The sequence below is a fragment of the Protopterus annectens genome, chromosome 8.part0 (genome assembly GCF_019279795.1).
Source record: "Protopterus annectens isolate FY-2018-M chromosome 8.part0, PAN1.0, whole genome shotgun sequence".
In the NCBI taxonomy this organism is placed as follows: domain Eukaryota; kingdom Metazoa; phylum Chordata; order Ceratodontiformes; family Protopteridae; genus Protopterus; species Protopterus annectens.
Window position 1 is genome coordinate 1,114,440,071 of NC_056741.1, and position 26,412 is coordinate 1,114,466,482.

General features: G+C 45.3%; 1 protein-coding gene across 1 annotated transcript in view; it reads right to left on the bottom strand.

Moving 5' to 3' along the window:
- Positions 1–26,412, bottom strand: part of UBAP2L (ubiquitin associated protein 2 like) — a gene marked incomplete in the record, with an annotated part of 3,970,948 nt that overhangs the window by 3,319,130 nt on the left and 625,406 nt on the right. Inside the window, 1 exon segment of the mRNA XM_044080639.1 lies at positions 9,554–9,722. Coding sequence (XP_043936574.1) covers positions 9,554–9,722 — 169 coding nt within the window.

Genomic DNA, 26,412 nt, shown 5'->3' on the forward strand with positions numbered 1-26,412 from the left:
GATGAATAACTGCTGCAAATTTTGTACATTTAACATTATGCAGCCTTCCTTCATCTTTTAGTAATATAAAGCAGAACCTCAAGGCTAGGTTTTGAAAGTCAAAATACTCAATCTAAGCAATTATTCTTTTGGCACAATCAAATAATTCAGTTTAAATCATCATACATATTCACTACAGATAGCGCCCATCAGAAATGATTGCCACAAAAGTATCTGAACCATGTATATATTTTTATATACAGTATACATACAACTGAAACAAAATGCCAGTTTTCAACAGTGTAACCTGATCTACCTAATTTAGTATTTAAAGTAAACTACCACCTGCGACCTTGTAAGTCTTAATATACACATTTTACATATTAAAGTCACAGTTATTTTGCATTTGGAGAGACAAAACTAGGTTCAGTTGGATAGTCTCCGATGCAATCATGGGAGCGATAACATGTCTGACAGATCAACACACTTTCCCCCCTTCTCATGAATTGTTGAAAAAAAAAGAGGAGGAAGTCCTTTATCGGGAGACTTTCAAAAGCTGCCCATTAACAACTTTTGCTATGGAACGGATAACTCACCGGGAATCTGCAAACATCATAGTGGCTGTGACTACACCAGCACCTCTCAACTGTGGCATCAAAGATGGAGTCAATGCTAAGATCCCTCACTTTCAAGAGGGAGCCAACTTGCAAAGTCCTTCACTTAAGGCTGCATCTGTCAATTCTGTTTACAATGCCTACTTGTATGAAATATCCCTCTGTTAAGACTGTCTTGTGTTTGGTAGTCTATTAACTTTGTAAATCCTAGAGGCATAAGCTACAGATTTTACTATATAAATCCAGCACCATGTGGAGAGTGTAAGCACTATGTTGCTAATTCTTGGGTTGTAATATAGCCAAGAAGAGCACAGCTGGATCCACTTTGGAGTTGCAACAGTAAAGTCACTCTGGAATTTTTTAGAGCAAAAACCTTAAAATCTTTTTTGAGGGAAGTGGTTTCATATGTGCACTCAAAAACATGCATTACAAGTCATTCCATGAACCTTGGCTATTCCAAACTTAAAAGCCTCAGGTATCTTCCTAAGGAGACCAGACAATTCAAACCACTTTTACCCACAGTTTGAAATACTGTTGTTAGATGGACATTCTCTCCAAAGGGAAGGTCATTTAGAAATTAAACTAAGGAAAAGCTGACGTCATCCATACAACAGACTGTGGCAGGTACAAGCTAACCGAACCAGGCCAGGTCATCATCTACATCAAAAGTCAGAATCAGACATTTCAAACATGACAAAACTCTCCCTCTCCCTCTCTCATGGTAGGCACAGGCTATGAGTACGGGTTGACGGATTAGCTGCCTGATGGGGGCTACAGATTCATTGCCAAGCTGCCAAGCAGTCAATCAGCAAAGTGTCAGCAGTCAATGTATGGGCTGAAGCTGGCATTACTACGGCTCATACATATGTTCTTATGTAAGTTTCAAACAAAAACCTTGAAACAGCTTCTGACTCTCCCTGCTCAGAGCTGAAATGGCTAAAGCCTTGGTTGTCAGGAGTCTGCTCCCTAAAAACTTCATAAAATAAAGGAAGATGAACACTTCCATGAGTTGACAGTAGTTTGTACCAGACTTCACCTCAGAACAGCTGGAGACGACCAACTAGCTGTAGTGCAGAAGTTTTTATACCTCAGGCCTGGCTAATGATGGAAACATAACTTTCACTACTTTCTTCCTGAGGAGCAGCAGTACGTCAAATTTCACACAGCAGTGAGGTTAGATAATACTATGCCACTCCGGGTATGACATTTGAAGGCCAAAGTGGGACTGGATGGATCAGCACATTCTCACACAAAAATCTGCAACAATTTTTGGTTCAACCCCTTTTTTACATATTAGTGTTTTTGTCTGGGTGAGTTTTGGTCTGACGTTCTTAAGCAAATCTGCTTGGGCGAGATGGCATCTCTTGGCACAGTATTAAGCGTTACTTGTGAAAAAAAATTGGAGGTTTTAGACATCATGAAAACTTATCATTAAATACTTAAGCATTCTGTGTTGCTTTCCTCTAAATGAGAGGAACGTTCTATAGATAAAACGTCCTTCAGATTAGATGTTAAACCTAGGCCCCATCTGCCAGAGTTGGTGGTGTATCAGGTAAATGCAAAATATCCCATGGGAACTATCGAAAAGAGTAGAGGAAGTTTTTATTCCCTGGCCAAATTTTCCTTCGTATAAATGCCATCTTGCATCTCCCCTGAAAAGAGGCTACCAGTCTAATGAGACTGACTTGGACAACAATGAATAAATAAAACAAAAATGTTAATCTTGCCATGGCACAGCATTTTTTTTGTGCTCCATAAAAAGATGGTGGAGATGGTACTCCAAAGGAGTAAGGGTCTTATAAGAACAACCTGTTGAGTGAACCTAATTATAGATGAAAGGGGCCTAAAAAAATCTTAAGAATGTTGGAGCATGTACTTCACAAGAAAGCAACAATCAGAACTTGCCAATTCAAATCAGTAGTAAAAATTAAAAAAAAAATGTATCCAAGAAGATGACAGATTTACTTACAACCATTTTCTCTGAGGTGAAATAAAGCTTAAAAAAAGCACAAACAGCTTTCCACTATCCTCCAAATGATTTACAGCTATCCTTGGCATAGAAAGAAACCAGCTCCACCCTGGCAACATACAAAATATCGGATAGTCAAAATGAAAGGACAGGCATTCAATTTTACATTAATTCTATGTATAATGAATTATACTGCAGCAATGATCCAAAAAATAATCAACCTTCACCAAAATATCTACAGAGGATTCCCAGCAGCACTCAAGTAAAAATGCATATAATCTCAAAGCACTGAAAAGATGATGGAATAATGTATGAAACTGAAGCCTTGGGTTAGACTTCCTCATTTTACACCTGCCAACTGCTTTTTAAAATCCACTTGTCTTTTGTGATATAGTATTCGGTAGTAGTAATCTGTGGATCTGACCGACCGGCACTTGCGAACAGCTTCTGCTTCGGGCGCCACGCGGCAAGAAAGACTGGGGAAAATGGCGTCGGCTGATGCCTTTATACCCGAAGACCAGCAGAGATGACGTCGGGTGAAGTGCGACATCAGCCGAATCCGGCCGACCGAAGGGCTGCCTGACGACAGGACAACCCATTTGTTATGACTGCAGATGCATCCTTGAAGGACATAATAATCAACCTTCACCAAAATATCTACAGAGGATTCCCAGCAGCACTCAAGTAAAAATGCATATAATCTCAAAGCACTGAAAAGATGATGGAATAATGTATGAAACTGAAGCCTTGGGTTAGATTTCCTCATTTTACACCTGCCAACTGCTTAACTTTTACCAAGTCACTTAACTACACAAGGTGCTCCCAAACCACATACAGGAGGACATACCTTCAGGCTACTGAATTTACCTGAACAGGGAAAAAAAGAAGTTATGTTCTTACCATAACGTTCCATGTGGAGTGTTCATCTCGCCTTTGTTTTTACACACGGGTTTGGAGCCGATCCTCGGCTCTGAGTCGGCTGCATAGCAAAGCTCTGCATCTAAGAGAAGCTCGAGACCAGGCTATATCCCACAATCCTCCCTGCCATTACTCAGATCTAGTTTGCAAGCAAACCAGAAAAAAACAATAACCCTGAGGTATCAAGGCTACATACTGCTACAAAGGAAAAAATTTAGACACACCATCTCACTCACAACCAACTAGGGGTAAAGAAAGATACCCGGAAGAGGTAAAGACATGTAGACCAGACTCTAGTCCTACTTGTTCTTCCAAACAGTGAGGGAGGGAAAGGGGGGGAATGTAAAAACAAAGGCGAGATGAACACTCCACATGGAACGTTATGGTAAGAACATAACTTCTTTATGTGAGTGTTCAATCTCGCCGTTTGTTTTTACACACGGGTAGCGTCCCTAGCTCCGTCACCCTGAGTGACTCATGGAAGAAAGTTCCTGAGCACAGTGGAACCAAAGGATGTCCTGTCTTTGGAGGCTTTGTCAACCCTATAATGAGCGATGAAAGTATGTGGTTTAGACCACGTGGCTGCTGCACAAATCGTGTCCAAAGGCAGGCGAGCTGCATGAGCCAAGGAAGTGGAGACGGACCTAGTAGAATGGCCTTTTGGTTTGGTGGGTAAGGCCTGATTTGATTTAGAATACACAAAGGCTATACAATCAGTAAGCCATTTAGAAAGAGTGCGTTTTGTAACTGCCATGCCCTTTACATTATCTGCAAACGCAACAAAAAGTTGATCTGTTTTTCTGTAGACTTTAGTCCTGTCTAAATAAAATCTGAGTTGCCTGTGGACATCTAACTTGTGCAACATATATTCCAACTTGCTGGTATGGTTTTTGAAGAAAGTAGGGAGTTCAATGGATTGATTAATATTTATGACAGAGCATACCTTAGGAAGGAAGGACAGATTTGTTCGTAAAGAAACTCTATCTGGGTGAAAATTTAAGTAAGGAGGTTTAATAGACAGTGCTTGCAGCTCTGAAACTCTCCGAGCTGAAGTAACCGCTACAAGAAAGAGAGTCTTCCAAGACAGAAATTTCAGGGGGCAAGAATAGTTGTGACAACAACAAATTTAAATTCCATGGGAATAAAGGGTCTCTGACAGGAGGTCAAAGATGGAAGGAACCTTTCATAAAAGCTTTACAAAGCCTGTGGGACATGACAGAAGAACCATTCTCACCAACATGGAAGTTGGATATGGCAGCCAACTGCACTCTTAATGTGGAAGTAGAGGCCCCTTCATGGAAAAGGATGGAAAGAAATTCTAGGATTTTATGTAAAGGAGCAACCAAGGGGTCCAAGTGTTGATTAGATGCCCAGTACACAAAGCGTTTCCATTTACTGTTGTAAAGTTTTGTGGTGGAAGCCTTATGAGAGGCAACCAAAATGCACTGCACTGCCGGAGAAAGAAGATCAGACCTGGCTAGGCGGGGAAGTGGAGCAGCCAAGCTGCTAGTTTGAGGGATAGAAGAGACGGGTGAAGAACTCCCGACGAATGTGTCAGTAGATCTGGTACTGGGTCCAGGATCCAAGGTTCCTCTGTTTGATGGGCTCGAAGAAAGGGGAACCATATCTGTCGAGGCCAGAATGGGGCTATGAGTATAATTGTCCTTTCCAGGTTCATGGCTTTCTGGAGAAATCTGGGAATCAAGGGGATAGGTGGGAATGCATATAGGAGACCCGGGGGCCAATCGTGTATCAGTGCGTCCCTGGGGACATCCCCTGGAGGGGGTACAAGGGCAAAATAACTTCTGCATTTGGTATTCATCGGGGAGGCAAATAGATCGCAGCAAGGTTGGCCCCATTTGCGGAAAATTCTCTCCGCCACTTGTAGTTTGAGGGACCACTCGTGAGGTAACAGGATGGCTCTGCTCAACCTGTCCGCAATGACGTTGGATGACCCCGGGATGTGCGTTGCTATCAGAAAGCGACCCGTGGACTCTGCCCATTGCCAAATTCTCATGGCCTCTCTGCATAATGGGTAAGATCTGGTTCCCCCTTGTTTGTTTATGTACCAGACTACAGACATGTTGTCTGTCTGAACTGCTACTGTCCCTAGAGGTAGGAGGGTTTGAAAGTGTTGCAACGCCAGGAACACCGCCCTCATTTCTAGAACATTTATGTGCAGGTTGTACTCCATGTTGGACCATTCCCCTTGGACTGTTATTCCCTGAAAAAGTCCCCCCCCACCCTATCAGGGAAGCGTCCGTGGTTATAGTGGCTGTCGGATTTGGTAGAACAAATGGACGACCCATAGTGAGGTCCTGGCTGGACACCCACCATGAGAGGTCTCATTTGCAAGAATCTGTTATCAGGATCTCGTACTTTAGGGGTAACTGTTGGAACGACCACTGCATGAACAGTAGCCATTGGATGAGTCTCACGTGCAGCCTTCCCATGGGAATCGCAATCAAGGACGCTGCCATGAGACCCAAAACTTTCAATACCAATTTGGCCGGGGCTTTCCTGCATTGCAGCAGAAGAAGAACCTGTTCCTTGAGGGATGAAGCCCTTACTTGAGGGAGCTTTACTAATGTTAAACGGGTATCTAGGTCCGCTCCGATAAATGAAATATGCTGCGAGGGCAATAAGACAGATTTTTTGAAGTTTATGGAAATCCCTAGGTGGGAACAAAGGTTGACTGTATAGTTTCTTGCTTGTATGAGGAGACGCTCGGTGGTGGCGGTGAGGAGCCAGTCGTCCAGATAGGGAAACACCCGGAATCCTAGACATCTCAAGTGAGATGCTACCACTGCCATGCATTTGGTGAATACCCTGGGGGCTGAGGTGAGCACAAAGGGCAGGGCTCGAAATTGAAAATGACTGACTCCCAGCCGGAAGCGCAGGTGATCCCTGGACGGTCTGGCCATCTTGATGTGGTAGTACGCGTCCTTGAGATCTCTTGAGCACATCCAGTCGTCCTTCTGTAAAAATGGAAGGATCGATTGAAGCGTGACCAACTGGAACTTTTCCTTCTTTACGAAGGTATTGAGATTGCTGAGATCCAAAATGGGTCTCCAGTCCCCTGTCTTTTTCGGAACTAAAAAGAACCTTGAGTAAGTTCCGGATCCTTTTTGGTCCGCCGGGACTGGCTGAATGACACTTTTTTTGAGCAGCTTTGAAATTTCTATTGCTGCTTGGCCTCGCAGACGGGGTGGCACATCTGGAGACCTTCTTTGTTGGGGTGGAGTTGACATAAGGGGTATTTTGTATCCTCTGGTTACAATGCTTTTTACCCAGGAGTCTGAGGTGAGAGTTTGCCAGGCCTGTGGGTATAAAGCCAAGCGACCCAGACTGCCTCCAGAGCAGGACAGTCGGGCCTCCATTCAGGAGTGCTGGAAAGGCTTACCAGGGATGGTATCCCTGTCGCCTTGGTTCTGCGGACCCCCTCTGCTGCCGGGGCGGCGTCTTCCATGTCTGCCCCCCCCTCTGCCTCTGGGGGGAGGTTCACTCTGTGTGGCCTGGAAAGATCCCTGAGTTCTACGGAACCACATTTTTCCGCCTCGTTGCCCTTTGGGGTACGGTCTGGATGGAACGGAAAAACGGACTCCGACAGCAGACAGAGTCTTTCCTTCTTGCTCACACCGAGTTAATGTCTCTTTCACTTTGGGCCCAAAAAGAGTGGCACCATCAAAGGGGGCGTTGGTGAAAGAAGTCTTGAAGGCTTCCGCAAAAGAGCACAGCCGCATCCAGGATTGTCTTCGTAGAGCAATCGCTGAAGCTGCGGTCCTACTCGACCCTTCAGCCGCATACGAGATGAGCCTCATGGACGAGTTCACTACGGAGGTAAGGGTGTTAAGTTGTGCTGTCACCTTATCTGAAACAGCAGCATCTGTGTTACCCTGGAGGGTATCTCCCAGCTCCTTGATGAGATCCCTCTGTAGACATGTAAAATGTGTCAAATAGTTTAGCGAACGCATGGAAAAAGTCGCTGAACTAAAAACGCGCTTCCCGTATCTGTCCATAGTCCTAGAATCCTTATTAGGAGGATGAACAGAAGAGGAAGACTCCAACATCTCCTTTTTAGTGGCTGCTGCCACCACCATAGCGTCAACGGGGACTCCTTTTGTTAGATACGTCTTGTCCTGGGGGGCAGTAATAAATTTACTTGCCTTTCTAGGGACTGGTTCCACTGTGTCCGGTGTCTCCCACGCCCTTCGAGCAATTAATTCCATTAACTCATCGAAGGGCGGAGTAACCCAGGAGGTGGAAGGTTGAGCACCAAATGCCTTCAGCAACACTGACTCATCCTCAGGGGGGCTAGGGACTGCCAATAACCCCTCTGTTTTAATATCTCCAATATGTCCGCAAATGAGACATCTTGGGAGGGTGATTTTGGGGACCCCTCTGACTCATCCAAATCAGTGTCAGAAGTTAAAGATTCCTGTGGGGAGTCTAAGTGCCTCCTCTTGCACAATCTTTTCCTCGGGACCTTATCGGAGGGGGATTCCGGTGAGGCCTGAGAGGAACAGGGGGCATCCTCTAGGGATGGCTAAGACAATGGTGCTCCACGCTTTGGATGTGTCGTGGGAACAGAAACAGAGAGCGGCTCCTTAGGGGAGGGAGAAGACGCGTCCGATGTAGTGGTTGTCTGTGTAGACAAAACCTTCCTCATGAGGTCAAAAACCCCTGAACCTCGGGCCGAGGACTCTCCCGGTTCCGAAGAACATGGAAGAATCCGAGACACGGGGCCCATGGGTCTCGACCCCGAGGACGGAGCCGAGCCGATCTGCGCCGAGGCCCCGAGAGGGAGAGTCGGCACCGAAAGGTCGGTACGACTCTCGGTCACGGAACCAAGGAGAGATAGTCGACTCCGAGACTCACCTATCGGTTCCGATGGAGTCGAGGTAAGTGGTGTCGATCGTGCAATGGACGGTTTCGGCACCGATGGCTCCACTATCATCGGCTCATCCTCTTCCGGCTCCGAAGACTGGATGGGTCTCGAAGGAGGATCTGTTGGAGATAAAGGGAGGCCTTCTAGTTTCGACACCAACTGGGAGAAAACTGCAATCAATTTGGAAAGAGCCATGTTCTCCATCAGTTTCTACACGACACGATCCACATCAGTATCAGATAATGGTCTGGAAGAACGGGTCGAAGGAGTCGAAGATGGCACCGACCGAAGAATCGACGGTGGCGGTAGTTCCGACACCGGTTCCAAGACCTGGGGCTCAGTGAGAGACAAACGTTCGACGCTCGGCCCCGAAGTCTGTGGAACCGGCGAACGAACTCTGGAAGATGTACTCGGAGCCGATGACATGGGCTCCGACATCTTCGACCCCTTCGAAGACTTAGAAGCCTGGTCCGACTTGTCCAAGGCTTCTTGGAAAGCAGGCTTAAGAAGCCCCCTATCAATAAGTTTCCTGCGTCTATCTGTCATGACCCTCCCACTGAAGGAATGGCAAATGGAGCAATCCTCTTGCAAGTGGAGAGGGCCAAGACAGTAGACGCAGGAAGTGTGGTTGTCAGTGATGGACATTTTCTGTCCACACTGACACCTTTTGAAACCACTCTTTACTTTCTCAGACATACTTAAAGGAAGTGAAGGATTAAATTTAAAGGGAATTTATAGTTAGAAAGGGGTAGGCCCCAAAGGGAAACCTATAGAAAAAACTAACTATAAACCACACACAAACACACTACAGTAAACAAAATATAAGTATCCACAAAAAATCAATAGGAAAATAATAACATTTTAAGACTAAAAAGAAGAAAAAAAAGACTATCTTTATCTGTTATAACTACAAATCTCTGGTCCGAGCTCTCTGTAGCGATGTGACCTGTTGCAGCGGCAAACTAGATCTGGGTAATGGCAGGGAGGATTGTGGGATATAGCCTGGTCTCGAGCTTCTCTTAGATGCAGAGCTTTGCTATGCGGCCGACTCGGAGCCGAGGATCGGCTCCAAACCACTGTGTAAAAACAAACGGCGAGATTGAACACTCTCACATAGTAAATTTAAAAATGATCACTTTTACAACAACTTCAAGTAAAAGCATTTAAAAATTAAATTGTCCATACACTCTCTGTTGCGGCTGGAGCCTCTACCTCTTCGGAGAGGGCCCCCACGTTTCCTACTGTAGTCACGATCTCTTTCTCTGTTTTCTTTGCTCTCTTCTGTGGGTTCAGTCTGTCCACTCTCTTTCTGTCCAGAGACGCCCTTCTTTTTACCTACCATTTCCCAGGAATCCTACAAATAGCAAAAATATTCATTTTTATATAGAAAATTAAAGACAGTTTTAAACATAAATGTCAAACAGCTCAAAGTTTATGTATTATCCAAAAAAAAAAAAAAAAAAAAACAACGTACAAAAACGGTCAGCCCAGATAAGTTACATCCTTAAAGCACAGAAGTCCAAAGACTCTAAACTCTCAGATGTGTGTCACACATTTCCTAACAGCATACTGATGTAATGTACAAGTCTAAACTTGGTATGTTTGTTATTGTCATATGGAACTCTTACCCCCCTTAATCTCTTTCAAGGTGTTTGATTCTGCATCTGTATTAGCAGCACTGCTTTCCTCAAGAGCTCCATCAAGACTCCATATTGTATCCGTGTTCAGGATAACCTCTACTTGGCTGGAGATGCCAATCCTCCCCCTGGCATGAGGTGACAAAAATGAGTTTTAAGGGTAGTGAGGAACCATAAAAAGCTGCCATAGTCAAAGAATTACACAGACAGGTCAGCCTCCAGTAGTACAGACCTTATTCCTCTACGAGGTCATCTGTGTGGCAAGTTGTTCTTGGAAGAAGTTTCCAGAACAAAACTTTGGCCGAAGAAGGCTGTCATTGTTATAGTGCTGATCTTACTCTCTAGGAATATCAGGTCCTGGGAAGGAGTCAAACCAGACAGATTCAGGGTGAACCCCAAATTGTGAAGGTTCATTGCAAAGTTGAGATCCTTCAGGAGAGTTTCCGGAGGAGGAGCCTGTAGGAAGAGGTCATCAAAATAGGAGAATATTTGGATTCCCTGAAAGGTACAGAATGCAGTGACAGAGCTAGGCACTTGGTGAATACCACTGAGGGTAGAAGAAAGCCCAAAGGGTAAAACAGAAAATTGAGAATTGCAATGAAGAGACAAAAAAAACATGAATGTTTTGAACAGAGGAAGGACAGGGATGTGAAGATAAATATCCTTCAAATCCAGAGTCATTAAAAAAAACCCTGAGGGGGAAATCAAAGGGACCAAAGACCGAAGGGTTACATTCTGAAGTTTAGAATATCAAAAAGGTGTTGAGAAAGGATAGGTTTAGGATTGGCCTGCAGGTGCCCTCCTCTCTGGGGACTAAGAAATCCTGGTGTAAAATCCCCTGCCTAACTGACTGAAGGGAACCTGCTGAACCCTGACAAAATTGAGGTCCCCATGCAAGAGTTAGTGATCTTCTGGGAGGCCTTAAATTTTTGGCCCCTCTAAGATACTGTTTTAGCAGAGGATGAGAAAAGATGGGAGGGCTCTGTGTTGTAATGAGCCGAGATGGCAGAGGCATGGATTTTTATTGAAGAAAAAGATAGGCCCTTGTCAAGCATCTCAGTCAAGTATTATAAAATCTGAAAAATATTTGTTTTTTTTGTGTCTGTTCCTTGTGCTTGGTTCCAAGCACAGAATCTCTTCCATTTATCAGCATAAGATTTTCTAGTACTAGGCCTTCAGGCTTCCAAAATGACATCCATCACAGATTTACTGAGAGGTGTTGCCTGAATAATTACATGATCAGCCATGCTGCCAGGTTCAGAGTTTGGAACTGAGTGTGCAGAATTTGATTGCTCTGCTGAGACAGTAGATGAGGTATTTGAGGCAAGTACCAAGAAGGGAGTTGAGACATATTCCTTAGAATTGGGGTACTAGTGCTGGCGAGGCCAGTCTGGGGCAATTAGGATCATTTTTGTTTTTTCCTGTCTGACCTTTAGTAAGACCTTGAGGCAAAGGAGGAAAGGCGTAGACGGATAGGTTTTTCCAACTGAAGGATTGGGCATCCACTTTCCATGCTTGTCTTTGGTAAATCCTTGTGCAGAATTTGTCTAGTTGATAATTTTGGGGAGAGGCAAATAGATCTATGTCTGGCCTCCCCCATTTCTCTGTTATCATGCTGAAGACTTGTGGATCCAGTTTCCACTCGTGAGGGTTCATAAGATTTCTGCTTAGGTCATCTGCCAGAGTATTTTGTTTTCCTGGCAGGAATTCAGCTTGAAGATGTACTTGGTAAGTCAAGGCTGTGTCCCACAATGCCATGGCTAGTCTGCAAAGGGGGTTGGAATGTGTACCCCCCTGCTTATGAACCACATAACCGTGGTGTTATTCCGTCTTTATCAGTAGTTGTCCTGGACGAAGTAAGTCCTTGAAGGCTGTCAGGGCATTCTGAACAGCTAACATCTCTTTTTGGTTGAAATGCAGATGCATTTGTTTTGGGCTCCATATGCCCTGAATGCATCTCCACACCAGGTGGGCCCCCCAAACATAGTCTGATGCATCTGTAGTTAGGGTTTGGGTGGCAGGGGGTAGAGTGAAAGACTGTCCCTTGTTCTGGTGACATGTCTTTGCCCACCAAAGAAACTCCAGTTGTAGGCAGGGAATGAGAGGAATCACTGTTTCCAGACTGTGACAATGTTGACTCCATAAACTTTTTAGATACCATTATAGTTTCCTCATATGGTCTTGCATATGGAATTAGTAGAATGCAGGATGCCATGAACCCCAAAGCCTGCAGAATTTGTCTTGCAGATAACTGGGTTTTTGTTGCCATCTGTTTGAAGTAAATAGTCAGTTGCCTTTGTTTGTCTGATGTAAAGTAAGCCATCTGGGCAGTTGTATTCAAGCTTGCACCCAGGAATGACATTTTTTTGAGAGGGTACCACTTGTGATTTCTTTTCGTTTATTGTTTACCCTAGGCATGTTAGAAGCCTTTTTACAAACACCAGATGTTGAAAAGAATGTCCTTGTTTTCTGCTTGAATGAGACAGTCGTCCAAGTAAGGCCAGATTTGTATGCTTCTTTGTCTGCAAAATGCAATTACTTGTGCCAGGCACTTTGTAAAGACCCTGGGTGCACTAGATAAGCCAAAGGGCAGTGCAGAGAATTGGTAATGCATAAAACCTGCCTTGAAGCAGAGGTATCTTCTGCACGATTCCCTTATTGGGATATGCAGGTATGCCTCTTAAGTCTAGAGTCACTAACCAAGTGTTCTTGCCCAGCATGGGCAGTAGCTGTAGTAAAGTCAGCATTTTGAATTTTGGGATGTCCAAGAATGTGTTCAAAATCGAAAAGTCCAGTACTGGACACCAGGCATTGTCTTTTCTGTGTACCAGGAATGGTCTTGAATAAAAACCTTGCCCTTTTTCCTGTTCTGGTACTGGTTGAATAGCCCCCATATCTATGAGGGACGTAACTTGTTTCTGAGCCTCTGCCCATTGATTTTGTGGCAGATCTGGCCAACCGTTTGGAAATGGCAAAGTATGGAAATGAAATCTGTACCCCTGGGATACTATGTTTAATACCCATTTGTCCTGGGTTATTAACTGCCAATTTTGAGCATGAAGTGCTAATTTTCCTCCCAAGGTGGCTGCCAAAAGATAAGTGCTTGGTGATGGTAGAGGGAAGTCATTGAGACTGCTTACTGTAGGGATGTGCTTTGTTTCCTCCAGACGTGGAGGTAGAGGCACCCCATTGCTTTGACCTGTAAGAACCCTGTGATTGGTATCTAGAGCCTTTTGAGCAACTGGATTTGCCTTGTGAGGCTCTGTTGGACACAGGAAAGGACCAATTTTTAGTAGGCCAGTGTCTACTGAATCTGGGTGGTTGCACTTGTAAGAAATCTTTTACAGTTTGCACAGATTTAGCTTTGTCTTCCATTTTTTTAAAACATCTTCTGCCTTATTACCAAACAGATTATCATGCTATAAAGGTGTATCCAACAATTTAGCTTTAACATGATCAGGCAGAATTTGCTCCTTGGGCCAGGCATGCCTTCTAATCACAGATCCAGTAACTGTGGCCCTGCAAGAGGCCTCTAAGGAATCAAAATCACATTGCAAAGTATGCTTTCCAACCTGTTCTGCTGCATGCAATAATTCCTGTAATTATTTTCCACACAATCAGAAATCAACATCATTTTCTGTTTCAATAATCCCATAACGTTGTTGATATTTAAGCATATGAAACTGGCAATTTAAGGCCACAATTGCCAAGGTTGCAGACGTATAAACCTTCTTTCCCCATCTATCCAGCGCCCTGGAATCTCTATCAGAGGGGGTAGGATTCTTGGCTGTAGAGGCCTTTACACCTTTGGGACCCTGTGAGATAGTTTCAGGATCAGCAACAGGATTTTTGAATAAAAATTTGAGAGAGTCAGGAACCCTGTAATATCTGTCTGGCTTACTAGGAGCCGGAGGTAGGGAATCGGGAGCCATGCTTGATTCCGAAAACACATTATCAGCAATGTCTAACAAAGGAGGTATAGCCAAAGGCCTATGCTGAGGAAGAAGTAGGAAATCCCTAAGCCTCTTTTTTGATTCAGAGAAATCCTGACTCTCCCAATGAAAATGTTCCCTTAAAGTATGCAAGGTTTCTCCAAAAGAATAATCCTCCGGAGGAGATGCAGATGGGATGGATTCTTCTTTATCTGAATCCTCATAGGGTGGTATAGAAAATTCCTGATCAGAAGAGGAATCGGGGCCTGAGCACGTGGCTCATGCGTCAGTTTTTTAGACTTAGGAGTTGTGTTTGTTTTTGAAGCTGGCGTTGGTTTTATATAGAAAATTTATATAGAAATGTTGAGGCCTGAAAACACCCTCAGAAGCCGGTGCCTGCTCAGTGGCTCCGGACCGATCTGAGGGAGAGACATCCGCGGGCACAATATTCTGAGAATCTCGCGGCATACCGGACTCTGCATGGGTCTCGGTAGAGGCCTGCGACTCAAAAGTAGCGGGTATCGGGGGCTGCAAAAGCATCTCAATGAGTACCGGCGAATGGCGTAGGAGAAGCTACATCGGTTTTGGACCTCGGTCTGTCTCTGTCTTTTTCTTTGCATTTTTTCTAACTCTGGTAGTCGGATTGCTATCCGAAGACATTTCAGGGTAATTAAATCTGGATCAAAAACATTTTGAAGCAAAGATATACCGACACTTAATAGTGCGTTGGTTAAATCTAGCACAAAACAACCAGCAAGGCAATTTATGATCTGGGCCTAGGCAAGGAATACAGTACAAATGAAAATCCTTATGAGGTATTTGCTTCCCACAAGTAATGCAATTATTAACTTTTACTGACATCGGTAAGGAGCAAGAAAAAGTTTCCCCAAAGGGGTACTTAGCTTTAATTGAAGACTTCGGTTCTGAAACTCAAATGCGAAAATTTCATGAGTCGGCCGACCGGCACTTGCAAACTGCTTCTGCTTCGGGCACCGCACAGCAAGAAAGACTGAATAAAATGGCGCCGGCTGCATGTCTTATACCCCTGACGACCTGACGTCATGGAAGAGGAGACAGCAACCAACGCAGGACCCAAGACTTTGATATTCAGGCCGACTGAGGGCAACCTGCCAGCAGATTACCCAAATGTAATGACTGCAACAGTGAAACACGAAGAACATCCTTAGGTAATGAGATGTGCCACATAGGACTTCTGACCACAGAGGCAATGTGGTGGTTGAAGGAGAGGTTACGGTCAACCTGTGTCCACAGATCTTATAATGCCTTCAGTGTTCAGTGGACTACAATAGGTGTGGTAATTAGTGGGAACTAAGTTTTTCCGAAAGGGAATGACAACGCACTTCTGAGCATTTAGCTTAAGGCAATGGTTTCGACACCAGTCGTTGGTCTCAGTGAGGCCTTTCTGTAGGATGTCTACATCACTTGGGGAGTTAATAATGGCTTCCAGCTTGCAATCATCAGCGAACTTGTCAGCTAGAGTCCCTCCGTGTTGGCCTGGACTTCTGAGAAGTAGATGCCAAACAAGAGAGGACCCAGGACTGGACCCTGTGGGACTTCACTTGTGACTAGTCAGCAGTCTGATTTGGAATCCGCTACTTTCAAACTGTGGGTTCTATCTATGAGCCAAGTTTGGAACCCACCTAGTGATATAGGGGTTGATACCAAGTTTGGGGAGTCTACCAATAATTCCTGAGTGGGGAATGTTATCAAAGGCCTTGGCCAGATCAAGGTAGTCTGTATGAACTGCCTTGCGCTCATCCACAGCTCTGGTGACTGACTCAAAGAAGTCAACCAGGTTGAGCAGGCATGATACCATTCACAAACCCAAACTGCGTGGGATCCAGAGTTTGGAGATTCCCTATATCCTTCTTAATTAGGTCCATGATGATGCGCTCCATAACCTTACATATCAGACTAGTCAGGCTGATGGCGCGATAACTCCCAGGGTCTGTAGTCCCTCCCCCTTTATGGAAAGGGATGACTGTAGCAGTGCGCCATTCTGTAGGGACAAAGTCTGAGGTGAGGATGTGATTGAACAGGGCACACAGGTGTGGTGCCAGTTCACTTTGTAGTTCATGTAGAACACAGCCAGGGATATTGCCGGGTCCCAAGGAAGCTGTATTCTTGGCCTTGACAATGCAGCTTTAACCTGTGCTGCAGTAATCCTAAGTACCTGGCATTCTTCCGGTATGACTGGTCCTTGGGGGGGGGGGGGGGGGGGGTAAAGTTGCCACTGAATCTGGTGGCCAGTATGTTGGCAATATCTCTTGGGTCAGTATAACAGGAACTATTGTGCAGTAACTCAGAGCAAATCTGGGTATTGCTGTGGAGATTCTTGATACAACTGCAGAATGCTTTGTGGTTGTTTTTTTAGTATGTGCTGCAATTCTGCCTTTATAGCTAGCTTTAGTGGTTTTCATGAGGGATCTCAACTTTTTGTTGAGTCTAATAAAGGAGTTTTTCCAGTCTTGGGACTTCACCAGCTTCTGCTTTCATCTCTTTTCATCAATTTTGGAGGGACGTCTAACTCTTTGCAACGTCACTATTGTTCCATATTTTCTCCCATTTTTGAGGACCGTCTTCACTGTGTTCCATGGTATAATCCAATGCTGTGGAACTATTTTTGTACCCTTCTCCTGACTGATACCTTTCAACAATGAAATCCCTTTGATGCTTTGTAAGCTCTCAGCGATCCATGGCATTTACTGTAGCAGACAACTGAGTGAGTGTCAGGAAAATCCTACTAGGACAGCAGAACTTTATTTGGGGCTCACAGGAGGTTACTAGGCTAATGGTCCTTGGGCCCTTACAAGCCCAGCCAAGAGTTTATGCCCATAAAAGAAACCTCAGTCAGCACATGTTGCCCCTGTCAATGAGGGACAAAGGTGGAACCCCTGAGACAAATTTGTGGTTTCTCATCAAGGCTGTGCTTGAAGAGGGTCAGTGAGGTACTCTGACATGTACGGGAAGTCTATTCCAAAGATGGGGCAGCCTCTGGGAGACAAAAGTACAACTGTGTACACTTACCATAAATGTAGATGTTCGAGTGTATTCACTGTTGCAGTCATTACATTTGGGTTATCTGCTTGCAGGTAGCCCTCAGTTGGCCTGATTAACAAAGTCTTGGGTCCTGTGTCAGTTGCTGTCCCTTCTTCCATGACGTCAGGTCGTCAGGGGTATAAAACATGTAGCCGATGCCATTACGTCAGTTTTTCTTGCCCCAGATGTCAGGTGCCCCCCAAATGGGTAGCAATTAAATATAAAAGTACAAAGATATACCTCCAACAAAAAAGTAAATACACCAAAAAGGCTTTTAAGAATAGTAAAGGAAAGTAGAGGTATAGTCAAAAGAAGTTAGGGGGCTGGAGGGAGGGTAACCAGGACTGCAACAATGAATACACTCGAACATCTACATTTATGGTAAGTGTACACAACTGTACTATGTTCTTCGTATTTCACTGTTGCAGTCATTACATTTGGGTAGATTCCCAAAGCTATGGTTGGGAGGAGGAAGTTAGATAGCATTAGGGCCAGCTATAAGGCCCTGCAAGATTGCAGTGGCAAAGCCAGCTCTGTTTTAGAGAAAATTGGCAAATGATAATGCTTGGTGAAAACATCAGCAGAACTCCAAGTAGCAGCTTCTAGGATATCCCAGGTAGGAACGCCTCTGAGAAAGGCTGTAGAGGTCGATGCAGCCCTGGTGGAGTGAGGTCTGGTCCCCTGGGGGATAGTTTTTCCATGGTGCTTATAGCAGAAATGAATGCAATGGCTTATCCATTTAGAAATGGTTTGCTTTGAAATAGCCTTCCCCTCTGCCCCTGCAGCAAATGCCAGTAGCAGTTGTTCAGATTTCCTTTGAGATTTAGTCCTGTCCAAGCAGAATCTAAGTTGTCTGTGCACATCTAAGGAATGCAGTATCCATTCCCCTTTATTCTGTGGATTGGGAAAGAAGGTTGGCAAATGAATGGACTGATTAAGAGCCACACTGGATACCACCTTGGGCAAGAAAGATGGATTGGTTCTGAGGGACACCCTGTCCACATGAAAGACGATGAAAGGCTCCACTGCCATAAGGGCCTGTAATTCAGATACCCTTCTAGCTGAAGTGATTGCTAAAAGCAAAGCTGTTTCCAAGAAAGAAATTTTAAGTCTGCAGCAGCAGCTGCCTCGAAAGGAGGTAGAGTGAGTTTCTCCATGACAAACTTATGGTCCCAGGCTGGGGTTGGAGCTCTCCTGGATGGTCTCCCATTTTTGGCCCCTCTGAGGAACTGCTTGAGCAGTGGATGAGAGGAGGTTCTGTGTTATAATGAGCTGAAATAGCTGAGGTGTGGATTTTAATGGAGGAAAAAGACAGGCCCTTGTGAAGCATCTCAGTTAAGTATAGTAAAATCTGAGGTAAATTGGGCGCTGCTGTGCTCATCATCCCTTGAGATTGGTTTCAGGCACAGAATCTTTTCCATTTTTCAGCATAACATTTTCTAGTACTAGGTATCCTTGCCTCTAAAATATCATCCATCACAGGTTTGCTGAGGGATGGTAAAGGAGAGATTAAGTAATTAGCCAGGCTGCAAGGTTCAGTGTTAGAAGCTGAGGGTGCAGAATCTGGTTCTGCTGCTGAGACAGCAGGGAAGGAGTCTGAAGCACTTGCCATGGAGATAACAGTGACACTGCGCAGGAGGGGGTACCAGTGTTGGCGCGGCCAGTCTGGAGCAATCAAAATCATCCTTGGTTTCACCTGTTTGATTTTTAGTAGTACTTTGGAGAGCAGGGGCAGGGGGGGGGCATAGACTGATAGGTTTTTCCAGCTGAAGGACAGAGAATCCACTTTCCAGGCTTGTTTGTGGGGAGTCCTTGTGCAAAATTTGTCCAACTGGTAGTTCTGGGGAGAGGCAAACAGGTCTATATCTGGGCTTCCCCATTTGTTTGTCAACACGTTGAAAATCCTTGGTTCCAGTTTCCACTCGTGTGGGTCCATGAGGTTTCTGCTTTACTCCGTCTGCCAGTGTATTTAATTTTCCTGGCAGGAATTGAGTTTGTAGGTGCACGTGGTAGCTCAAGGCTGTGTTCCACAATGCCATGGCTAGTCTGCAGAAGGGGTAAGAATGTGTACCCCCCCCCCGCTTGTTTATGTACCACATAACAGTAGTGTTGTCTGTCTTTACCATTAGTTGTCCTGGAAGAATGTGGTCCTTTAAGGATGTCAGAGCATTCTGTACAGCTAACATTTCTTTTTGATTGACATGCAGGTGCATTTGACTTGGGTTCCATTTGCCCTGAATGCACTTCCCTGCCAGATGAGCCCCCCATGCATAGTCTGATGCATCTGTTGTCAGGGTTTGGGCGGCAGGGGGAGGTGTGAAAGGTAGTCCCTTGTTTTGGTGGCAGGCCTTTGCCCACCAAAGGAACTCTAGACGTAGGCAAGGTATGATAAGAATCATTGTTTCTAGGTCTTGAGAATGTTGACACCATAGGCTGTTTAGATACCACTGTAGTTTCCTCATATGCAGTCTTGCATATGGAATTAGAAGAATGCAAGAGGCCATGAACCCCAAGGCTTGCAGTATTTGTCTTGCAGATAGTAGTTTTTTTGTGGCCACTTGTTTGAAGTAGGTTGTCAAATGAATTTGTTTCTCTGGCGTGAGGTAAGTCATCTGGGAAGTTCTATTCAAGCTTGCTCCCAGGAATATCATTTGTTGACAGGGTGTCAGATATGACTTCTTTTTGTTTATGGGTTACCCCAGACAAGCTAGAACCCTTTGTACAAAGGCCAGAGGATTCAAAAGTATGTCCTGGCTTTCTGCCTGAATTAGACAATCGTCCAGGTATAGGTATATTTGAATATTTCTTTGCCTGCAAAATGCAAAAACTGGAGCTAGCCACTTTGTGAACACCCTGGGTGCAGTAGATAAGCCAAAGGGCAGTGCAGAGAACTGATAGTGCGTGTAGCCTGCTTTGTAGGTATCTTCTGCAAGATTCCCCGATTAGGATGTGCAGGTATGCTTCTTTTAAATCTAGTGTTGCCAACCGGGCATCTTTGCCTAGCATAGGAAGTAACTGGTGAAGAGTCAGCATCTTGAATTTTGAAATCACTAAAGAGGTGTTTAGAGTGGACAGGTCCATGATAGGACGCCATGAGTTGTCTTTTGGGGGCACCAGGAAAAGTCTCGAGTAGAAACCTTGTCCCTTTTCCTCTTCTGGTACCAGTTGAATAGCCCCCATGCTTAAAAGAGAAAACACTTGTTTTTTGGCCTCTGCCCACTTATTTGGGGGTAGGTCTGGCCACCCGCTTGGTGTTGGCAACGTGTGGAAGTGAAATCTGTATCCCTGGGACTCTATTTAAAACCCATTTGTCCTGGGTAATGATTTCCCAATTCTTTGAAGAGCAATCTTTCCCCCCAAAGGGGCAGTCAGTTGATAAGTGCTTGGAAATTTTAAAAGGAAGTCATTGAGACAGTTTACCATAGGGGGGAGTCTTATTATTCCCAAATTTGGAAGTGGAGGCCCCCCACTGCTTAGTTCTGTGTCTCACCTAGGACTGAAACCTGGGGTTTTTGCTGCGTCTGGGTTTGGCTTGAGAAGACCTGGAAGGGGCTGGAAAGGACCAGTTCTTAGAGGGCCAGTGCCTACTAAACCTAGGAGGCTGAACTTGTAACAGTTTGCATAGATTTAGCTTGATCTTCCATCTTTTTAAGAACTTCCTCAGCCTTGTTGCCAAACAGGCGGTCCTGATTTAAAGGAGCATCCAACAATTTAGCTTTAACATGATCACGCAAAGATTGCTCCTTAAGCCAAGCATGCCTTCTGAGTACAGACCCAGTAACAGCAGCCCTGCAAGAGGCCTCTAATGAATCAAAACCACATTGCAAAGTTTGTTTTCCAACTTGTTCAGCAGAATGCATTAAAATCCTGTAATTCTTTACTTTCCACACAGTCAGGAATCAACATAATTTTCTGTTTAAGCAGTCCAATAACATGTTGCTGGTACTTTAAACATATGAAACTGGCAGTTTAAAGTCCTAATGGCCAAGGTTGCAGAAGTGTAAACCTTCTTGCCCCATCTATCCAGCGCCCTGGAGTCTCTATCAGAAGGGGTATGATTTTTAGCAGTAGAAGCCTTAATGCCCTTGGGCCCCTGTGAAATAGTCTCTGGATCTGCAAAAGGATTTTTAAAAAGGAACTTGTGGGACTCAGGGACCCTGTAGTATCTGTCAGGTTTTCTGAGAGCAGGAGGCAGGGAATCATGGGCCAAACTAGATTCCGAAAAAGCGTCATCAACAATGTCTAGTACAGGAGGAATAGCTAAAGGCCTATGTTGAGGTAGGAGATGGAAATCCCTAAGCCTCTTTTTTGAATCAGAAAAATCCTGGCTTTCCCAGTGGAAATGTTCCTTTAGAGTATGAAAGGTTTCCCCAAAAGAAAAATCCTCAGGAGGGGAAGCAGAGGGAATGCAGTCCTCTGCATCAGAATCCTCATAAGTAGATAAGGTCAAATCCAGATCATCAGAAGAATAAGAAACAGAATCCTGACCAGAAGATTCATAATTAATTTCAGTCCTAGGCCTCTTAGAAGGGGGGGGGGGGGATGGCTACCCCTGATTAGAGTTATTAGATCTTCAGCCATTCTTATTTGTTTTTTAGGCATACAGGCCTGAGCATGTGGCCTGGGCGTTGGTTTTTTTTAGGCATGGATCGAGATTTAGACCAAAGTAAAGAAGGAGGCATCTTTTTAATATGCAAGTCCGTAGGCCTGAATACACCCTCAGAAACCAGTGCGTGCACAGCGGCTCTGGACCCATCCAAGGTAGAGACATCCCAGGGTTCCATAGTTGAAGCATCTCGCAGCATACCGGACTCCGAATGGGTCTCAGTAGAGGCCTGCGAATCAGAAGTAGCGGGCATCAGGGGCTGTGAAAGCACCTCACTGAGTACTGGCGAACTGGCGACTGGCTTAGGAGAAGCGTTGTCGGCAGTTTTGGACCTCGGCGGCCTGTCTCTGTCTTTATCTTTGCGTTTTTTTCGGAATCACAGTAGTCTGATGGCTAACCGACATTTTTGGATAATTAAACCGAGAACTGAAATACTTAGAGGTGAAAATATACAGACGACGGATAGTGTGCTGATTAAATAAAGCACAAAATCGACAGCAAGGTACGTCGTGGTCAGGGCCTAGGCGAGGAATACAGTACGAATGAAAATCTTTGAGGTATTTGCTTTCCACAAGTAATGGAATTATTAACTTTTACTGACATCGATAAGGAGCAAGAAAAATTTCCCCAATGGGGTATTTAGCTTTAGTTGAAGACTTCAGTTCTGAAACTCGAAAACGAAAATTTCAGGAGTCGGCCGACCGGCACTTGCGAACTGCTTCTGCTTCGGGTACTGCACGGCAAGAAATACTGATGTAATGGTGTCAGCTGTATGTTTTATACCCCTGACGACCTGACATCATAGAAGAAGGCACAGCAACTGATGCAGGTCCCAAGACTTTGTTAATCAGTCTGACTGAGTACTACCTGCAAGCAGATAACCCAAATGCAATGACTGCAACAGTGAAACACGAAGAACATCCTGTCTCTCCAGCAGGTTTTGTTGATGTTGCATATTAGAGTCAGGCCTAACCACATTAACACAAAAAAGCACCAAGTCCACACCTTTAACAGCCATACTTGTATACTACTTAGCTCCTTATTACTTACACTTTTGAAAATAACATCTGCATTTTATTCCAGTGAAGTGTTTTTTCTGCTTTAAATTTATTAACAATGGATAGTTGTATAAAACATTAAGTACCTACACTTAATTCATGTTGTTGAAGACAATGGTTCATAAAACCATCCCAACTGTCAAGTTAAAATGAATAAAACAAAACTGCGTCATGTTAAGTTGTCAATCTCGCCTTCATTCTTGCTGGATGGGTTCGGAGCCGATCCTCGGCTCCGACTCGGCCAATACTAAAGCTCGAGAGCTTATTCCACCGGCTCGAGGCTCCCCTATATCCCACAATGCTAGGCGGTAACTACTCAGATCTCGTTTGCCGCTTAGCTGACGAGGTGCTTTCTTCTACCGGCTCTGGCAGGTTAGTGAGTTTTTCTTGTCAAAAACTTCAATTTTCTACCCCATCCTTTCTATTTAGTTTAGTTTTTAATATACAGTATCCCTTTAGTTTAAATCGGGTCTCCCTTGTGTTTGTATTCCCTTTTTATTCCCTTTTAACTTTTAGGCCTTTGGCCCACTCCCTTTTTTCCCGTCTTTTCAGTGTGACTGGATTTTTTCATTTGGTTAAAGGGTGTGTCTGTATGTTGTGTCTGTGTTACATACAGTCTCTTTAGGATGTCTAAAGACTCCACGGTCTCAGGCTTCAAGAAGTGTGATTCGTGCTGTCAGAAAATGTCTCTGACAGACGGTCACACTTCTTGTGTCTATTGCCTGGGAACGTTGCACCTGCAGGACTCCTGTGCTGTTTGCCATGCATTCAGCCCCAGAGTCCTGCAGGAACGCAAAAACAAACTTATACTTCGAGGCTTTTTAAAGCCTGAAGGCCCCTCGACCCAGTCTGCGTCGGGGAAGACTTCCAGGCCGTCGGCTCCAGCTTCAGAGCAGTCTGCTGGGAGGATTAAGGCTGCTTCGACATCGGCTCCGGCTGGAGTCGATGTTTCGAAGTCTCAAACCTTTACCTCGGCTCTGGCCGGAGCCGAGGTTGCTAAGACTCAGTCGGCTCCGATAGTCTTATCAGAGCCACCTTCAAAGAAGAGGTCGAGGTCCCCTTCCATCGGCTCCATCCACTCGGCTCTGGGATTCCCTCTTCTGTCGGAGCGGAGCCATAGGTCCCATTCCTCTCGGTCCTCCAGGCTGTCCGACCATGATATACAAAGGGTGGTGAGTAGACTTCTCAAGTCCGAGGCACTGGCCCAAATGCTGCATAGCCCTACTCAAAAGTCAGCGGCTATTCCCATTCCTGCTTCTATTCCTCCTCCGACTCTTGAGTTCGGAGCCGTAGCTGTCGGTGCGTCGGAGCAGATACCTTCCCTTTCGGCTCCGTTGTCTGCTCCGATTTCCTCCTTGGAGGGATCTCGGCACCGGGCTTTCCTCGTTGTCTCTGAGGGGGGCGAGTGGCATCGGACCCTTGTCCGACCCCGTTCTCCCTCTCGGAGCGTCGGCGCTGGTGAGTTTGGCTCCGACATTGGCCTCGGAGCCGTCCCTGTCGATGCCGGGGGGGGGGGGGGTCCTTGTCTCCTCGGAGCGGAAACCTTCGGCCTTGGCTGATCGGGGCACTTTTGAGGTCATGTGGAGCGTGCTAGACCCAGTGTCTACCCCACAGTCGGCTCAGTCAGCTCCTCCCTCTTCAGTGCCTGCGGTGGTTTCTACCCACCCCCTCGTAACAGACCGTAGAGAGCCAGCTCCTCAGGTTTCTCCATTGGGAATATCCTCTTCTTCCAAGGCTTCTCCTGATCCGGTAGGAGAACCCCCTCGGAAGAGACAGTGCAAGAGGAAGCACATTGACTCCCCTGAGTCCATCACCTCTGACACCGACTTGGAGGAATCTGAAGGTTCCCCTCGGTCCCCCTCTGAGGATGTCTCTTTTGCTGACATCCTTGAAATCCTTAAACAGAGGGGGAACTGGCCCACCCTTAACCCTTCAGAGGACGGGTCGGTCTACCTTGAGGCGTTTGGCTCTCGCCCTTCCACCTCCTGGGTGTCTCCTCCCTTTGACCCCCTCATGGAAGTGGTGGCAAGGAAGGCTTGGACAGCCCCTGATTCGGTGGAACCTACCCCAAGGAGGCAGTCAAAATTTATTACTGCCGCAAAAGAGAAACAGTTCTTATCCAAAGGTGTCTCTGTTGATGCCATGGTGGTGGCCGCAGCCACTAAGAAGGAATTAGCCGATCCTTCGGTACCTGTCCATCCTCCTAATAAGGAGTCTAGGACCATGGACAGGTACGGTAAGCGGATGTTTTCCTCAGCGACCTTTGCCATGCGGTCGTTGAACTACTTGTGTCACTTCACCCGTCTCCAGAGGAATTTACTCAAGGATATGGCTGAGGCCATGCAGGATCCAACACAGCTGAGGGGTTCCAAGACAAAATGAACTCCCAGTTGGCAAACCTGAATTCGATTGTCAACTCCTCCATGCGGCTTATCTCATATGCGGCTGATGGGGCGAGTAGGGCCGCAGGCACAGGTGTAGCTTTACGACGCCACGCCTGGATGCGGCTTTGCAATTTTGCGGACCCTTTCAAGGCGTCCTTCACCAATTCCCCCTTTGATGGCTCAACGTTGTTTGGACCTCAGGTGAAGGATACATTGACTAGGTGCGAGCAGGAAGGTAAGACTCTCTCTGCCGTGGGAGTCCGTTTTTCTACCCCTTCCAGACCTTATCCCAAATGTCAGAGGGGGAGGGGGGGGAATGTGGTTCCGCAAACCACAAGGAGTCTCATCTGATGCACAAAGTCGATTCCCCTCTAGAGGCAGAGGGGGGGACAACAATAGACCCTGCCCTAGGGGCAGTGGTGGTCCGCAAAACCAGGGTAGCAGAGAAACTTTCTCTGATAAACCCTTTCAGCATCCCTGAGAAGCTGCCCGGCTGTCCACCTTCGGTGGCAGTCGGGGGAAGATTATCACTGTACCCCAAAGCCTGGCTTTCCCCTCACTCAAGACAAATGGGTACAGTCGATCATATCAGAGGGTTACAAAATCCCCTTTATTCACATCCCATCCCAACCCAAAGGATCCCTTCCAGATGTTCCACCCAGTCTAAGGGAACAAGTAGCGTTAGAAATATCAAAGCTGCTGTCAAAAAGAGCTATCCAACCAGTCCCAGCAGACCAGCAAGGATCCGGAATCTACTCCAAATTCTTTTTGGTACCAAAAAAAACAGGGGACTGGAGACCAATACTGGATCTCAGCAAGCTCAACAAGTATTTTATTTATTTTTTTGTTTTATTTTACATTTGTTGACCGGGCTAGTCAAGCTGGACATATATCCGTTTACAGTCGAGGCCCGGGAAGAAAAGCTCCAGAACAGGCAAGCAACAATTATATATCACAAAAAAATTAATATGCACAAAAATATACAAGTTGAAAAAAGAGAAAATTGCAAAAAGAATCTAAAAATACATTAAAAGTAGAAATAAAATAAGAAAAAAAGTTAAAGGCATGGTACTATAGTTAGACTAATAAAACAGAAGGAAACAATGTAGGAATACGTTACAAAAAGATTATTAGTAAGGCATAGTTCTAAGAAGTGACTCTTAGCAATTGAAAGTGTAGGTTAGGATTTCAGTAAGGGAGGAAGAGGAAGATTAGGTGTATGGAGACATGTTTTCAGTCGGGGTTAATACAAGGACATAACCATTGAGTTTTAAGATGTTCTTTGATATGTTTTTTGAAAAGAGTAGTAGAGTCTTGATTAGTTAATTCTTGAGGGAGTTGATTCCAGTTTTTACCTATGGAATTTG